We start from the raw sequence: 17,889 nt of genomic DNA, 5'->3' as shown, positions 1-17,889 counted from the left end.
CAAAGCGTAAGAGGTGAGACCCTTATACTTCGGGTGCACGAAGCAGAAGATCTAGTGCTTTCCCTTCCCTTCAGGGAGTGCGAAGCCGTCATCCCCTTTATATAACATGGTAGCTAGAAGAAAAGAGCATTGACTTGGAGAGAGATGGGGTGGGGACCTCTCTCCGCTTCCCCAGACCCCGTGGGGAGCTCCTGCGGAGAATTCTGACATTCGCATTTGCTGGGAGTGGGCAGCAGAAGAAATTTTCCGGGCGGAAACAAGCACGGATACAAGAACCCGATCTTCGACGCCTGAAGCGCCAGGCGCCGGTTGCGCTAACTCATTAGTGTACTTGGCGCGAGCTTAAGGCGGTGCGTGACCCAAGTTTTAGGGGCTTTTAGCGGCTTTGTTCGGGCAGGCAGTCGCCTATTCTTCGCTGAAGCTGCAGCAATGTCAACCTGGCGGGTCCACGAGTCATGCGAAGGATGCAGCACCTTCAACGCTAATTGGCTTGCGAAGAAGGAAGCTTTTTCCATATGTCTGGGTTTAAGCTTATGCTTTTTGGGACTTGTAGTTCTTTGATCCGACTCCAGCGACATGGCTCATCTTCCGAACGGCGCCAACACTCCGGCGCCATGTCTCCGGGAGGCACGTTTGCAGGGCAACTTGAACCTAATGACGTGCAGGATACTGCTGTTTGGAGTCGATGAGGGGAATGGGAAAATGATCCATAATTTAATATGTCGTTGACACCCAAGGAGGGGAAGCTGTTGCGATCAGCAAGCCTCGATCGAGCAAAACAGCATCATATTCAAAACCATGGCGGCATATTCCCCTCTATCTCCGTTCTCTCTAGCCCTCAATGAAAAAGAAAATGGAATGGCCAATGAAGTCCTCTCGACATGGCAAACAACCGCCTCACGCACTCCAACCCTCGATATCCTCCCTCCGGGTGTCGATGCGGAGACATGGACCGGCATGCTCGAGGAGTTCAAAAGAATCTTAGGGGATAAAGGTGTATTGAGCGGGCACGAGCATCGCATCCGCTATATCGATCCCTACGCAGAGAAATCCGATGAGCAGGAGAAGCGTGGAAGCTCAGCCACGCTGTTTCCCGTCACCGTCGAGCATATCCAAGCTATTCTAAAGATCTGCAATGAGCACAAGATCCCGCTGTGGACCGTATCGCGAGGAAAGAATTTGGGCTATGGTGGGCCAGCCGCAAGAGTGAAGGTATCATCCCAACCCACCTTCCCTCCTCACTGAAATATGATTTCAGGATATGAACTGATAGGTCCACGTCAGGGCTCCATAATTCTTGACCTTCAGCGCATGCGCAAAGTAATCGAAGTAAACGACCGGTACTCTTACTACACCGTTGAACCTGGCGTAACTTTCTTCGACATCTACCGCGCCATTCACGCGCAAAAGAAAAACATATGGTGCTCCGTACCTGCGCTGGGTTGGGGATCCGTCGTCGGCAATGCGCTTGATCGAGGTTGGGGATATACGCCTGCTGGTGACCACTCCAATCAAATCTGCGGTATCGAAGTAGTGCTCGCAGACGGCACAATTGTACGGACTGGCGCAGGAGCAATTGATAATTCCCCTTGCTGGCCGCTCTTCCGTGGTGGGTATGGGCCGACGTACGAAAGCATGTTCAGCCAGAGCAACTTTGGCATCGTGACCAAGCTTACTCTCTGGGCGTCACCTAGCCCAGAGGGCTTCATGGCGTGTCGTGTGGACGTGGAGAGTGAGGACGATCTGTTACCATTGATAGATGGATTCCGTGATCTCCTGCTCCACGATGTGATTCAGAACCACCCGTTGATCGGGAACTTGCCACGAGAAATGGTCAAGCGCGGGCAGCGCAAGGACTTTTACGACGGCAAAGACGCGATTCCAGATGCAAGGCTAAAGGAGATTCAGAAGCAGTTTAGTATCGGGTTTTGGTCCGCGAGGTTCGGGCTGTATGGTCCGAAGGAGATGGTTGAGTTCAATTATAAGAGGTGCCAGGAGGTATTTGACAAGCTTCCCGGTGCAAGACTCACAGGCAAGGCATACTATCCTCCCGACGGAAGAAAGGCGTTAAGTCCAGAAGATATACCACTTGCTGAACGAACCGTTGAGACTGGCACTCCGAGTCTCATGGCTCTTAAAGCCGTAGAATATCGCGGCAAGGATGGGTAAGTACATGCTACATAGTGTCTATGAAATTCGCACGCACCCTGGCAATAAGTGTGCATCCGTTCTAATAACTATCTTCTAGCGGGCATATCTCCTTTTCTCCCGTTCTTCCTCCTGAAGGTAGATGCGCCCTGTCCTTCTACCGTGACGCAAAACCGCTCTGCGCCCGCTACGGCTTCGACTACTTCGGCGGTCTACACCTCTATCCACGACATCTGACCATGATAAATATGATCTACTTTGACCGCACTTCTGACACGGAGCGGGCCAACGCCAGCAAACTCTTTGTCGAGCTCGTACACCTTGCACGAAAACATGGATATAGCGAGTATAGAGCGCATATCGACTACATGGATCTTGTTGCTGAGCAGTACGATTTCAACGGGTGCAGCTTACGGGACTTGAATGAGCGAATTAAAGATGCGCTGGATCCGAATGGCATCCTGAGCCCGGGCAAGCAAGGCATCTGGCCGGCCCGGTATCGGCAGCGGAAGGAAGAAGTGAGCGACATGGAGAAGGCCGTGGAGACTTTACAGCTGGCGAATTGAGCCCTTGTGTGTTTGTTTTGAAACAGCGGATCTACTGTCGCCAGCCAGCCTCGCGAAATCTGGACCCGCTATTCCGATTTATCAGTCTGTGTACGGAGTAAATAATGCGTACTTGTAATAGACCTTCCTAATCGGGAAATGGTAAATGTGATGACTAATGAATCTGTGCTCATCACCTGACCGTGGATGCACGCTAAACCTAATTAGGAAAAAGGCCTGTGGTCGGGGGACGGAAAATTAATAATCCCGCTCAACGTCCGTCCACTGACCGTGAGGTCGGTAGCGAGGTCCATCAGCAGTAAAAACACAGAATCCTGGATAATATACTCCGTATTGTGTTTTAAGATTAGGAATAGAAGAGCCTATTCGAATGCTCCTTGTTGACTTTTGGAACAAGGCTGATTTGTTGCTCGTCAATTGTTCTTTGGCCTTTCGTAACTGTACGAGGGCAAGAGGATCCCAAGGCTGGGATGAACCCTAACTCGACCCGCAAGGGGGTTCAAACCACCGGGTTCCAAACATCCGCTGAGATCGCTCAAAGCCGGGCCTACTCTACAACATCGTTTGCAGGTACTAAACGATCCCGGTCTGAAAATGAGATTTCAACAGCATTCACCTCCGCTCGCTCTTTACTACAGGCGGATACGGGCAACGCGGGGCACCGACGGATAGGCTCATACCATCTCACCAAGCCTATCCAACCAAATAAGAGGCGGCTGGTGGCCAGTGACATACACACGTTACCGGATGCGGCCTCCCCAGAGGATGACATTGCAACATATTCTCAGCGTAAAGCGGTTTCTAGCACCCCTGGACCTTCGCAGCATCCACTGCTTTCTCTTCGGCATCCCAAATACGGACTGCCAGAAAGCCTGGTGACTAATTTTGAAAAATTGGGAGTAAATTGCATATATCCTTGGCAAGCGTCGTGCCTTCTTGGGCGCGGGCATCTAACGGCGGAGAAGAATCTAGTTTATAGTGCTCCGACCGGTGGAGGAAAGTCATTGGTTGCTGATGTGTTGATGTTGAAGAGGATTATTGATGATCCTCACAAGAAAGCTATTCTTGTGCTTCCGTATGTGGCCATCGTTCAGGAGAAATTGAAGTGGCTTCGCAGGTTGGTGGAAGGGGTGGACAAGCGCATAGATGCGCTTGTCCAGGTTGATGGATCACATCCTTCCCGCGCAAAGTTTCTGCAAAGCTCGATACGTGTCACGGGGTTTTTTGGAGGAAGTAAATCTAGGGCCACATGGTCGGATACGGATATCGCAGTTTGCACTATTGAAAAGGTTTGAAGATCTAGGCCTAACTAAAAGGCTTGCCGGTCGATGCGTCATTGGATTGTGCGGCTGACAGTGTTGTCTAGGCCAACATGCTAGTAAATGCTGCCATTGAAGAATGCAAAATCGACGAACTGGGTGTCGTTGTTTTGGACGAACTTCATATGCTTGACGATGAGCATCGCGGTTATTTAATTGAGATTATGATCTCAAAGCTGATGCTGCTTCAACAGGATATCCAAATAGTTGGCATGAGTGCCACCCTGTCGGTACGTTATATATCCATTTTGGGCAATAACTAGAGTTTAAAGCTTAAAGTGCCATTTACCTCTTGGCTTAGAACACGGAATTGTTAGCGAAATGGCTGCATGCGAATTACTATATCTCTAGATATCGTCCGATTCCAATTCAGGAATTCCTTGTTTATGATAACCTAGTTTATCCTGCTGGAAACTCAAAGGATTTTTTGAGAACGGCAGTGGTATTGAATAAATCCGGTGCGACGAAAACTGAAGCACTTGCAGCAAGAACAATCGATAAGTCTGTATACAAAGAACTGGAGAATCCAATCATCAATGCCATGGTATCCTTGGCCTTGGAGACAGCAATGTCTGGATATGGAGCCTTGGTGTTTTGTGGCAGCCGACAAGCGTGTCACATGAATGCGCTCATCATAAGCGACGCGATGCCCGACGACTCCATGTTGGATAGCGATGTTCTAGAAAAACGGATGGACCTAATTGCCGGTCTACAGAGCCTTCCATGTGGTCTGGATCCTGTCTTCGAAAAGACGGTTATCAAAGGGGTTGCTTTTCATCGTTAGTATTTGCATTTTCCCCTATACCGGTTTCCGTACATCGAACAGAATTTCTTATGAGCTTCTATCGTAGATGCCGGTTTAACCGCCGAAGAGCGAGACTTGATTGCTGAAGGCTATGACATGGGGATTCTCAAGGTGCTGGTAGCTACGTGCAGTTTGGCCGCCGGTATTAATCTCCCTGCAAGAAGAGTAATTCTATGCGGAGCTCGGATGGGGCGTGATTTGGTCGGACCTGCTATGTTGTACGTATGACCATTTTGCTCCTATAGATCCCGTACCTACTACTGACGATTAAATCAAAGGCGGCAGATGCGTGGACGAGCAGGTCGCAAGGGCAAGGATGAGATAGGAGAAACGTTTCTATGCTGCACAGCAGACGACCTCGAAGCAGTCCTTGATCTGTTAGACGCCGAAATGCCGGCTATTTCTAGCGGTCTATCTCCGGAGAAGCGAGGCATTAACAGGTGTTTTTAATTTCTACCGGATGAACAGATATCATAAGATAGACCGCTAATTAGCTTATAGGGCTCTGCTCGAGGCTGTTGCAACCCGTCTCGTCTCTGGACGAGAAGCGATCAATGACTACGTTAAATGCTCCCTGATCTACCAGACCATGGGAGAAAAGGAGCTATTCTCACTGGTCGATTCGACATTGAACGAGTTGGTGGACGCCAACTTGTTGAATCTGCGGTTCGATGGCTCGTTCGAACCCACGCAGCTCGGACAAGCCATCGTAGCATCTGCCTTCAGCCCTGAGGATGGTCTATTCGTCCATGACGAATTGAAACGGGCGCTGCAGGCATTCGTTATGGATGGTGAAATGCATGTATTTTATATGTTCGCTCCACTCCAATCGGGAACAGGCGTTGATATTGACTGGCCTACATTTCGCGATGAGATGAACAAACTTGACGATAGCGGGATACGGGCCCTACAATTCATGGGCGTCAACCCAGGTTTGGTGAATTCTATGTATGCCTCTGGTATCCTGGCATGCGACCCATCCATTTCGACTAATCATGTGGACGTGTTTCAGGGCCCAGGGTCGCAGTAGCATTAAGGACACAATCCTCGCCCGTACGTACCAACGTGCATACACAGCCTTTCAACTGCGTGACCTCAGCAATGAAGTCCCCGTCTCCGCAGTTGCGCATAAATACTCTACGCCCCGCGGCAACGTACAGAACCTCAGTCAGATCTGCCATGGGTTTGCAGCCGGGATGGTTAAATTTTGCCAGCGAATGGGCTGGGAGATGCTAGCTGTTGTTCTTGACCACATGCGAGACCGACTTCAGGCAGGCGCGAGAGCAGATCTGTTGGAACTCGCACAGGTGACGTATGTGAAAAGCCGAACGGCGAGATTGCTATGGGAGAATGGGTTCAAAACCCTGAGAGCTTTGGCGGAGGCCGACGCGAGGGATTTAGTACCTGTGCTCATGATGGTGAGATTCCCTTATTAATGGAATTTGTTTTACGTTCGTGTAGAATGTAGTTTGCTGATCACGCATCCGGTATTACATAGGGCCAACCCCGAAATGGAAAATCTCACCAAAATAACGCAAAAGAGGCAGAGCGGTTGAATGCTAAACTTCTTACCAAAGCTGAGACTATCATTGGATCGGCGAACAAACTCTGGGGTATGTCTTGTTCATTCATCCGCTATACGTTGTCGGTTGGCCATTCAATACGGGCTCTCTTGGCTTTTATTGGATGCTGACGAACTTGTTTCGCAGAGCGCCAAATGATTGTTGAAATTGATGAATGAGCCTGCCTCTCATTCCGGCGCGTAAGTCTAGTCATTCTTCATCAACTCCATTGTCCAACCCAGGACCATAAACTAGCTATCGTATTGGTGGATCCATATGGACGGATAAGGAAAGTTATTGTGCTCTTGGTGCCAGCCTATCAACAGTAATGTGTAACGAAAACCTCAAGCGCCCAACAAATACTTCGTCAATCAAGCTGAAGGTTGCAAGAAGTTGCGCAGGAGGTCCCTCGACCCTTGCGAACAGGGTATTATGCAAGGAGTCAATCGTAGGATCGATCTCACCGGAGTATTAATAGAAGTTCAGCCCAACACCTGGGAGGTCAAAATACACAGCAAAAGATCTCACAGGCTCTATTGGCCCGCGCCGGCGCCAAATCATTACAATGCGAAAGCCCGGTTCGGCGACTGCCAACTCCAAGCAAAGCGCTGCAATTGGTCCATTGTCATGAACCCTTCTAGAAAGGCTGGCGAACAGGCGGCGCAACAGGATCCACGACAAGGACCAAAGCCAGTCTTTTTCGAACCGTCCAACCCGGAATGGTCGTAACAGCGAATATTGATGCCCAGTACCCCCCAGGAATATGATCCCAGTTTTCCAGGTCGGTGGCGACGAGCCCTGAGACGGGACAAGCGATGGGGACGAGTCCCGTCAGTATGAGAAGAAAATTCCGATGTTTGAGATTCTGGAATTTCCGTCAATACTAATATATCCGGGGCGTGGATCGAGAGTCGGCCAGGGGTGTGAGCAGTCTAGCCCGACCATGCCATGCAGGAGAGCCGCGTATAGCCAGCCTTATCGTAAACAAATCGTGGAAAAGTTGGGTTTTGTGTGGCTGGGTACCCTTTTTACCCTCAAGGTTGATTCATACACACAGAAGAAAAGCAGGCTTTTTCCAAACAGAAAGTTGAATACTGACTTTGGACGAAAACGTTCCCCCAAGATCATGAAAACGGCATCCAACATACCCTCAAATACCGGCGCAAGAGAGTGGAAAGTCAAAGAGGGAGCACTGATCGCTGATTATTATTTGCTTTTTGAAACTCTGCGCGGTTTTCCTCTCTCTTTTGACGCTCGCTTCGTGTGGCGTTGGAGTGGCGCCAATCAATGTTTGGCGATGCAGCGTTGGGCAACCGACCATGATCGACAGGTGGGGTAAGCTAGCTGTATCGCTGTACGGAGTATGTATTGTCTCTATCGACGGGCTATACCACGTATGTACGGCGTACGGGCCGGGCTGGAGGGGAGACGGATGGGCGCTGGCACTGGATCACTGTATGGACGGAGAGTGCACTCAACTTGAACGAAGTCCAGATCGCAATCGCCAGAAAAGGCCTTTTACGAAGCATGAGGTTAGTGCTTCACTTACGGCGATGTCTCTCTCGACTTCATTACTGTATGGACAATACGAAATACTCGTACAGCCCTCCCCCCCTTTTTTTCTTTTTTTTTTTTAAAAAGAACACCTTCAAAAAGCCTGTCCACGGCAAATCCCTATATATCCCATTCGGCATTTCAACTACTACGTCGTAAAGCAGCGGCAAAATCGATGGAGTTGGCCAATATGGCATAATGGATAAGAGCAAGGATGCTCTGGACACCGGGGCAGCGAGTCCTCCATTCCCGTTCCAGTAGCATTGAGCGATAGCGCTAATAGGAAGGCTTCTGGAACGTCGGCAGAAGGCGGATGGAACAGTCGTCGAGTGTTCGCTTGGGAGGGTTGGAACTTTCGAGTTTCTCTGCCCCCCACGTTTCCCGTGGCAGCCGCGTATTTGACAGGTAAGTTTGGTATGTAATTACACGTACAGTTTGGGCTTGGATGGTAGCACGGCAGGCGAAGCACTCTTTCAAGCTCACTGATGTAAACGACACTTTCCAATCCTCCGAACACATCCTCTGTGCTTACATGGACGGAGGACGGAGCTTCGGTTCTCTGTCGGTGCGATTACCTTTTCATTATTTGTTCTCGGGAAGAAAACCTCGGATCGCCTGAAGGTTTCCGTCATTTTCCAATAGACTCCGTTTTATACGAGGATCCCGGGTTTGGATATGAGCTGAAAAAGGTTGGATTCGTCGGAGATCGACACGGCATGAAACCGCTTCCAAAGCATCGCATGATCATTGATTTCCCGCCCTGCCCGCCGCGCCTTTTCGCGAGTTAAAAAACAACGGAGGGCCGGCATGCCACATGAACGGCCCTAAACATACGCTTCGCAATCAGCTGGAAAGCCAACAGCAATGCCCGTTTTCACATAACAATGATCAATCAGATTCGTTTCGAAAGCAGGAACACCACGTGGCTCGCACACCTGGACTGCTGGAGTTCAGACAAAAGTCCGAGCACGGCGGATTCCTTTCACCCTTCGAGGAGAGAGGATAGACCTCCTGACGGGTGGCATGGCTCAGAGACCACTCCATCCTTCGTTCGGAAGAGAGCTGCGCCCTATCGATGGGCAGGCGAAGTCAGCATCCACGCAATTGATTACTAACGCCTTGTTAGTTAGTTAGATCATCTGTGTGGTGGAGCAGAACGGTTCGAAATGGACTCGCGTCTGGAGGACGGAGTAAGCTTGTTTCAAAGATGTCAAACTCCCACGATATGGAATTAAATGGGTGAAAATCCACCGAATACTCAAAACGAACGCCATTTCTATAAGCGCATATCAAGGAAACCTCCTGTCCATAAATAGTTATTCCAGCCGCCTGGAGAGATCCCGGCATTCTGGGAATCTTCGAAGCCGAAGGAGATGGCACTGCGATCAAGGCCCGCTGGCTTTCCAACCTTATTAGGGTTCAGTCCCAGCCAGCCGATTTTAAAACTTACAGTGCTAATTGAAATATTACCGTCGTGGCGCCCGCGGCTTGGACATACGTAAGTATCATACAATACCGAATACTCCGTACATCGGGACTCCTTTCGAAGTAATTCCTTCAGCGAAGAATTCGAACATCGGGTGTGAGAAGCTGGCACGCTCCGATTTCATGACAGTTATCCCATTCGATCACTCTGCTACTTCTCCAAGACCCGACATTGAATCACGCTTCAAGTTTGGACCCATGAACGATCGCTTCACTCTCGGGTACAACATGTACCCAGACGTCTTTGACATGTCAATCGAGGGGTCACCACCCAATCCTTGAATCCCTAAACCCTCCACTTCTTTCTGCACATCCAGCGCACGCCGAAATCGCTGGCGAATTAGCTCATCCCAGAACGCACGCCTGCTAAATAACAAGCTTGGTGTTGCGGGGGAAGGGGAGGGGAGTCAATGGAGCTCCACGGTTCCCATGTGCTTTACAACGGGTGAGCTGCCTGATCTCTGGGATATCTCGGGCTCGATGTTGCCGGGATGAATTTTTCCCAATCCCTATTACTATCATTGAGACCTTTCATTCAGCGCTTGGATTTTATCCCAACATGTCAGGATGCGAAACTTGGGACTGGGAGTGGAATGTGTACCCTTCCGCAATCCCGTGCTGGGATTGGGAACCCTACCTCCGTTCATGGTGGGATAACCACATATATCGAACACTGGCGGAGGCTTGATGAAAGGGTTACAGTTCGTCTTGGCCAGAGTTATAAAAAGATTGCGGTAGCTCGTGGGACAGCAGGTATGACAACGGAAAGACCATTCACAATGCCCCGAGGACGGGATTCCCTGCCGGTTGAGATGGGCTAAAATTTAAAGGAGCGCTCGGGGTATGTTTCCGGGGATGGGTGTTGATCTCGTGCTGCCAGTGACTGAGACAAATCTTAGTAAAGACACCAAATGCAAGCGACGAGTGTGGTATGGTTGTTTCAGTCATCGCGGCTGTGAGCTTGGGTTCGAATGATGAGGACAAAGGTCGTAGGGCATCATGCAGAGTGGTCAATCCGTTATTAGGTATGGCTATGCCAATACTACTGGGGGATTCTGACAACATTCAAGTTGTTACTTGGCCGCCGGCCGGTATGGTGGGGTGCTGGATCGATACGTATAGGCGTCCGTTTCCCATTCCCGAAGCTCTTCTCGTCTGGGAAAGTATACGAGTTCAGAAAGTTGGTCCCGGCGAGAAATGCCTCCCATAGAGCCTGAAAATACCTCGATATCAGCGGCTTGCAAGGTATCCATGTCGTGCCCAAGTATGGACAGGTCGAGCTGGATCACACCAGGGTCCGGCGTGCAACGTGCCTCCAGAGAGTTCAAAACGGGGTACTCCATATACGGTGCATATAGTCCAATTATGATTGAAGCACTGAACGAAAGCACAGGTATAGGAGATGCAGTTAAGAAAACGATCACCACCCTCTCTGTTCCATCAGTCGGGGACGTCGAGGGCCAAGGGGAGGTGTGTCGTCTGCCTGTTTTCTGGCGATGTAACAGTACATTGTAACGAACCCATGTACTCCGTACTGCAATACAAATACAGTATGGAAAGGTACGTAAATTTGGGTTTCGGCACTTGATTTGGCGGGATATAGCCCGACCCTTGCAGGGCCAGTGGTATCGACATTATGATCAGCCCGCTAAGCGTAATAATACCACCGCACCTGGGAATCCTTGTCCTTTGCTGCGAGCCCGGCCTTCTTTAATTCCATAATCCATGCCATCGAATGTCTTGGCATGGAAGTCTCTCCACGCCGGCAGAGGTGGCAGTCGTGGTCAAACTACCCCGTTCTGCTCCAGCGGATTTGCCTCTTCTCCCGCAGCGGAGCACGTTACTCAGACTGCTCGTCGCCAATCTCGGGTTTGCTATCTCACACACACACACACGTCCTTTCGCCATTCCATTTTTTTTCTTTTTGTCTTCGATTGTTGCTCGTGCATCTGTGATCCATCGAACACGCCCGACTGTCCACTCCCACCCATCTCGACTTGCAATTCTTCCCCCTCCTCCCTTTCGTCGTTGCCAACGTTGCTCCCAAGGCAAGTCTCCACGTTGTCGACAGTGCCCTGCAGCGCTTCGTTGGTCCACAGTCGGTATAGCCGTGTCGACAAACAGATAAATCTCCTTGGGCGACATTCTGCATCTCGTATCTCGAAGGCACGTCACACTTATTCCTAGCATCCCGCAGACATTCATCCAACCTCCCGACCTCCGACGCCCAATCTCAGCTCTTTCGGGTTCTTCGTCATCCCGATGTATACATAGTCGTTTGAGTTCCCCGCAGCCCTCGATCTACCATCATCCTGGACTGTTAAAGCTATCCACATCCCACTTCTTCTCATCCGATATTGTCGCCTTTCAAGCTCGGTGCGCGGATGTTGCGCATACCCCTTCGATTCATTTACGGGCGACGCTGGCGCCGCTGGAATTTAAATACCAAGCTGCTCCGCCCCGGTTAGATTGTTCAAGGTGAACGCTGGGAGCGGATAAACGGAAGGAGGCGATAGAGGCTTGGAGATCGTAAAAGAAAGATCGTTGTTTGATGCCTGTTGACGCGAAGTTGGATCTCTTGTGTGTGCTTCAGCAGGAGCAGAGATAACCCGTCGTCAGAGAAAGATATCCTTGCGACTTCCGAGTCCGAACTCTGTGGACCACTGTTGTTGAAGGCGTCCAGATTGAGGTTGTCATTCTCTGTGAAAAGGGATCAGGGCACAAAAGCTTTTTAGAAGGATACTGTAGTTGAAGGAGGACAGAGAGAGCGCAATTGGGGATAGTGTGAGTATCCTTTCTTTTATGAAACCCAGCGTGTCTGAAGCTGGATTTTGTTCAGAATTGTGTTGGGATCTGCTGTCACCTCCACAGTTCTAGCCTCTGTTTCAACTTTCAGCCCTCTACTATCTTTCTTCTCCTCATCTCGGCCAGAAATAGTGAGCATGCTGGAATGCAGGAGCTGAGCTTCTGCGCCTGATGCTGCACCTGCTGCTGCACCTGCCTCTCTGACAGATGTGCTACAGTATATCCTTCCTTTCAAATAGTGATGACCTCTTGTTTTCGTCTGACAATCTCAGACGACATCCCATTGCCAATCTGGAATGAGTCTACACCATGCCTCTATGTATCATCCTGTTGCTTCTGATCCAATCCCCCAATTCTAGATATCGCCATCTAATGTTTTCCATCCAACAGATAGATAACCACGCTCATATAGACATAACTCGTTCCCATTATGGATCGAGAACAATGTCGCGCCGTCTATATCGATGAACGAGTCAGTTATGACCGCTGGATTTCCAAAGAGAGTTTATCTTTGCCAGAAGATGATTCGGGTGGTGCTCCCTTCCCTCTACTTGATGACCATCCCAACCTAGCGAGCAACATAGGCCAAATTCTGGGCATTTGCAAACAAGGTCGGCTCTCCCACCCCTGTCTGAATATGGTGGACTTTTCTTTCAGGTATCGAATTATAGAGTACGGCTAATATATGCTTGCAGTATACCTGTGTAACTCCGGGAAGTCCTTCGCGAGCAAACTTGCTGAGTTACACGAAGAGTCAAGTAATACTTGTGCTCCAATCTTTGCTTTTATTGATATTGCAATCAAAGGCGACTCAGAGTTGGTACACCGGCGCTCCATCACCCAGACCTCTGTGCAACTTTCTGCGTCACCGCCAAGTTTGGCGCGTAGCTTAACTTTCTCCACGGAATCGGAGGAGCTCTATGGTTTCCATCTCCTTTCCAGATTTTCTGCAGATATCCACGCCCAGGACGAGCCCAGCATCATCGTGCCCATTGCGATTCTTCGGCATGCTGATGGCGATGCTGATGGTGAATGTGCTGACAAAGGGATCCACGAGGACGGAAAACAGGGATTGCGAACCATCCCTGCCGAAGTGGAGTTTAAGCAGGTCCGCCGCTGTTTGGATGCCGGAGCGATCGATGTGCTCACATGTCCTTTCGAGGATTCCAAAGTAAAGGGACTGGTCCTTCACGCGTATCGCACGCAAAAAGCTGCGCAAAAACACAGAGCCCGATTTCTAGCCAGGCGGAAGGTACGGCGCCAATCGTGGGTTGGTGCAGATGACCAGCAATCCTACGCTTATCTTCGAGAAGCAATGGTTTCAAAGTTGATGAAACGGATTTGCAGTCCAGAAGAAGCAGTTGGGGATTTCCAAGTGGGCGATGTGCCAGTCATTCAGGAACGGAAAGCCTTGGTGGAAAGGGAAGTTGCGAAATGGAACTTTTTATCTCATGAGTTCTCGGACGACGAGCTGGTTCATGCTGCGTGCGTGATGGTCGAGCATGCCTTGCAACTCCCTGAGCTGGAACAATGGAGGCTTTCGCCCGGTAAGATGATATCAAACCACTCCTTTTCCTAGATTCTCGGCTAATATAGGAAATAGAGGAGATACGGTCCTTTTTGCTCTCCGTCCGTGCTTCGTATAACTCCTTCGTTCTCTACCATAACTTCCGCCATGCTATCGATGTCCTTCAGTCCGTTTTTCACTTTCTTGTAAAGATAGGTATTCTCCCACCGTTTCCTTTGGGAAGTGAGGAGGTATCCACCCGGAGTGGGATGTCTTCTATTTTGACGCCGTTTGACGCCCTTACACTGCTTATCACAGCGATTGGACACGATGTTGGCCATCCAGGTGTCAATAACGTTTTTCTTGTGAAGTTAAATGCGCCACTTGCACAGCTCTACAACGATAAGTCAGTACTGGAGGCTTTCCATTGTGCAGCCTATTCGCAAATCCTTCGTCGTCATTGGCCCTCCGTTTTCAAGGATACTCGACTTCGAAAGTTGATGATCGATTCTATTTTGGCCACTGACATGGGCATCCATAACGTATTTATGGAGTCACTAGGGAAATTGCAACAAAGTTATCGTTCTAATAACAGAACCACTTGGGGATGGGAACCCAAGGACATTGACACCTATCGAACTCTTCTATGTGCTTTGCTGATTAAATGCGCAGACATCAGCAACGTGGTAAGCACTACCCTTCTCTCCATTCAATGAGCTAAATCACCTTTCTCACCGTTATCCCTCTCATAGGCACGTCCCTTCCATATAGCGGAGAAGTGGACCGATATTCTCCAACTGGAGTTTGCCAACCAAGGGATGATGGAAGCAGAGATTGGAATGGAAACAGCCTTATTTGGCGGTCCTCCAGAGTTGGGAAACTTTGTCAAAAAGGCGAACGGTCAAATAGGATTTATGAACGTATTCGCGCTCCCTCTTTTCGACGGGGTTGCCGACGTCCTCCCGGATATGGCTTTCGCCGCTAATGAAATTCGGCGCAACAAATGCAGATGGCAAATGTCGGTTGACCGTCAGAACGATCCAGATGCGGGAGAGAAAAGTGGAATTCAAATTTCTCCGGCTCAGTCGACTGAAACCCGCAATGTACGAACACACCTGAAAGCAGAGGATTATAGCCTGCCGTCTGTGTATTATACGATTCCCAGCCGAGCGTCACCTGATAGTTCCGGGGATACCTCCCCTGGGCCATCCCAGGGGGATTCTCGCTCCGACAATGAAGCGGATGACGGGACTGTTACGAACGCAGAACATAACTCCCAAGAGTCCTCGACACCCAAATACCACCTACCTCCCATCTCATCCCCAAATAATACAAATGGAGCAAATAGCCACGGGGGTTATAGCTACAACCATACAGACGCAAATTCCGCATCCCAACGGTTCCACAATGACTCGGATAAACATCAGTTTCGGCAAGGTTTTGGAGGTAGTCCGGTTTCGGCCGTATTCAACCATTCGAGCCAATCCACAAATGGTGTCCGGAACCAGAGCACTAGCACGTATACAAACAACACGGTAGCCACACCAGTCTCGTCTACTTCTCAAGCCAGCAGCTTGGTCACAGCTGAGAGCAATGGTTACGACGACAAAGGGTTTGGCAAGAGAGCATATGGTCAGGGTATTCGAAGTGGTGGGCCTAATAGTTACGAGTCCAGTCTTGGAGATGGCGCCTGTGATGACAACCTTGGCTGTAGACGCCCTTCCACAGCCGCTTTACCGGTCGACTCGAGTTGCAACCGTCGTCAATCGGAGCGTGGCCGCCGCCCCGCACTTGGGAGAACTGCGAGTTTTATGTCTACTCTCCTTGATAAGAATTTCTCGACCAACCACCACAACGGTTTTACGCTTAAAAATCCTGCATCCCCTACATGTTCCGGACATTCTAATACTCCAAGTCATCACCTCTCAAATAGCCAACACTCATCCGACCCTGATTATCCTACTACGAATGGTGCCAGCGTCCCAACTGGGCGAACTGTACCTCGACGACGATCCCGACTACGACTTGCATTCTGGCGGCGAAACAAGCCGTCTTCTCCTCCCCTTCCCCACGAGCAGCATCGGTGACTTGTTATTTCCAGATAGAATGTTATAAATCCGCTTGAATCGATTTATTCGAGGACGGCGCTCGGTCTTTAAGGCGTTTGTCAACGCTTAGCCTTTCATGGATTATGGTTCTCGGTTTGGGTTGAACGGAATGGTGGTCCACTGGTTCTCATATTTCCTTTTCTTGTGATACCAGTCGAGTGGTCAGAGCGCCTTTCTCGATACCATGGCATTTTATGACTCTTTTCGGTTTGCTACTTGCATATTATACGACACGCATGAGCAGCTCTTCATATTCTCCCTATCCTCACATTCGCCTCATCATTCATCTATCTTCGATATTCCTCTTTTCTTCGTGGTTGACATACCTTTGTCCTCTCAAGTTCTGCTTCTATATTTGTACATATTTTACCACACATATTCACATGTATGCATTTTACATTATCAGCGGGGGAGGGTACAGGCGAAGGGAAGTCTTTTTAAAAGGGGTTCAGACTCGTGTGTGCACTTTATCTTTCTCGGTTTCTTATCCTTCAGCCTTTATATGTTCTCGCAAAAAGAAGCTGATGCCCAGTTACTTGATTTGGCCAGAACGAAGGGAAAAAAAAAAAAGAACCAAAAAAATGCAATCTGTTCTGGCCTGCTTTCCCACATTGCAAAGCAATCATTATTCTATATCAATATATACATACAGAGATGTCATTGTTGTTCTTGTTCTTGTGTATTTCTATAGATGGGCTTTGATGACAAGACTATATACAATGCCACTCCCCACTTGACATGCATTGGAGAATTTATCTGAGCAGAATAGTCGGCATCAAACCAAGACAGGTACATTGGAAGGTTGTACGAACCACTTCGTGGTCAAGAGATGGAGATAGATAGTATGGAGTACCCGCGATACCGCAAGGATTTGCCTTTTTATCCCTATGAACTCAAGCTTTCAGGTACACATAGGTACAGAAGCAGTCACATACATGAAACGAGGATATCCATATCCCCCGTACAAATTTATTTTTGACGAGGTTTCGACGCCGTCGAAAGCAGATTAGGTGTTTAGAGGGAATGTACTTCAAAGCTTCGTCGAGAGAAAGCCGCCCCCTTACTGCGTACATTCACTGGCAATCCTCACATGCTTTTTTCTCTGGGGTTGCCTCTGGAGGATCAGGGTCTGATCTGGCCGTTGCCGCAGCCACAGCCGTTGCTCTCGCTGTTGACGAGGAACCGGAGCCGCGTCCTTCTGTGTTCTCTTCGTCTTGCTGGTTCTGCGCCTTGGCTAGAGCACGATCGATGTGGCCCAGGTTTCGAGACGGGTCGATGATGTTTCGAACTAGGGACTTGAGTTGTTTTGTTTCTGTTTGGTTGCAGGTTCTCACCCGAGAGTCGGGCCCGGACTTTGGTGTTAGTTTCACTTTGTATGTTCTCGTTCTGGATTTCAAGAGGGAGGGGTGATTGCTGGGTTTGTGATATATTGTCTTTAACAGATTTCGGCTCTTCTTTATTTTGGGTATATGAAAGGGGAGTGTTGAGGTGGGCACTGCACAAGTACTGTACCTGGAAAGCCACCCTGGGTCTTACGGTCCCAGAGGACCGTTTCCACAGTTGTGGAACCTGCATTTGATGTGTGGAAAAGGGTGACTGTGAAGATTCCACCGGTGCTAGGGATGAGAGCTACTTCGCCTAGGGAGGTAGAGAAGGTGGATAGAAGCTCTTGCGCAAACTGTTAAGGAGACTGTCAGTACTGTGATATAACAACTATTCACGATACAGGGGGATTGAGAGCGTGTCTGGGGCAAGAAGAAAGATATATGACATGCATGCAGATAGATACGACCGCGCATATAAGATATCAGATGGGTGATAAGAGGGCAGTGTCTCCAGTAAGTGATTGAAATGCAAAATGCTTTGAGTCATTAACAATTGCATGTTGCTCAATTTTTTGAATTCCACACAGTTTGATATCCTGTACATACATAGGCAGCCCTCAGCATCCACCGACATTGCGTGCAATATTTTATCGTCACGCGTGGAAGCTGTGCTTGTACTGGTGCAGAGGAACTTGGGATATCCAT

The 17,889-nt window shown here is 49.4% G+C and overlaps 4 protein-coding genes across 4 annotated transcripts; 3 read left to right on the top strand and 1 right to left on the bottom strand.

Moving 5' to 3' along the window:
• Positions 1-639: 639 nt before the first annotated feature.
• D8B26_008043 (uncharacterized protein) lies at positions 640-2,714 on the top strand (the record flags this gene model as incomplete). The annotated part of the gene is made up of 3 exons (XM_003071419.2): positions 640-1,212; positions 1,285-2,165; positions 2,249-2,714. Exons 1-3 carry the CDS (start codon positions 799-801, stop codon positions 2,712-2,714), a joined length of 1,761 nt encoding a protein of 586 aa, XP_003071465.1. The 5' UTR covers positions 640-798.
• Positions 2,715-3,163: 449 nt separating this feature from the next.
• On the top strand, positions 3,164-6,952 carry D8B26_008042 (uncharacterized protein). Its single transcript, XM_003071418.2, has 9 exons — positions 3,164-4,003; positions 4,081-4,263; positions 4,335-4,812; positions 4,885-5,056; positions 5,117-5,278; positions 5,340-5,786; positions 5,851-6,256; positions 6,337-6,451; positions 6,548-6,952. The coding sequence occupies exons 1-9, from the start codon at positions 3,185-3,187 to the stop codon at positions 6,577-6,579; spliced, it is 2,814 nt and encodes a 937-aa protein (XP_003071464.1). The 5' UTR covers positions 3,164-3,184; the 3' UTR covers positions 6,580-6,952.
• Positions 6,953-11,284: 4,332 nt separating this feature from the next.
• PDE2 (3',5'-cyclic-nucleotide phosphodiesterase) lies at positions 11,285-15,838 on the top strand (the record flags this gene model as incomplete). Its single annotated transcript, XM_003071417.2, has 5 exons — positions 11,285-12,223; positions 12,635-12,855; positions 12,940-13,791; positions 13,848-14,437; positions 14,504-15,838. Exons 2-5 carry the CDS (start codon positions 12,675-12,677, stop codon positions 15,836-15,838), a joined length of 2,958 nt encoding a protein of 985 aa, XP_003071463.2. The 5' UTR covers positions 11,285-12,223; positions 12,635-12,674.
• On the bottom strand, positions 14,511-17,889 carry D8B26_008040 (uncharacterized protein; the record flags this gene model as incomplete). The annotated part of the gene is made up of 3 exons (XM_003071416.2): positions 14,511-17,171; positions 17,372-17,537; positions 17,791-17,889. 3 exons carry the CDS (start codon positions 17,887-17,889, stop codon positions 16,933-16,935), a joined length of 504 nt encoding a protein of 167 aa, XP_003071462.1. The 3' UTR covers positions 14,511-16,932.

This window comes from Coccidioides posadasii, chromosome 5, assembly GCF_018416015.2.
Source record: "Coccidioides posadasii str. Silveira chromosome 5, complete sequence".
NCBI classification, from domain to species: domain Eukaryota; kingdom Fungi; phylum Ascomycota; class Eurotiomycetes; order Onygenales; family Onygenaceae; genus Coccidioides; species Coccidioides posadasii.
Note: the sequence above shows the minus strand (reverse complement) of the source record. Positions and strands in the feature narration are given on the sequence as shown.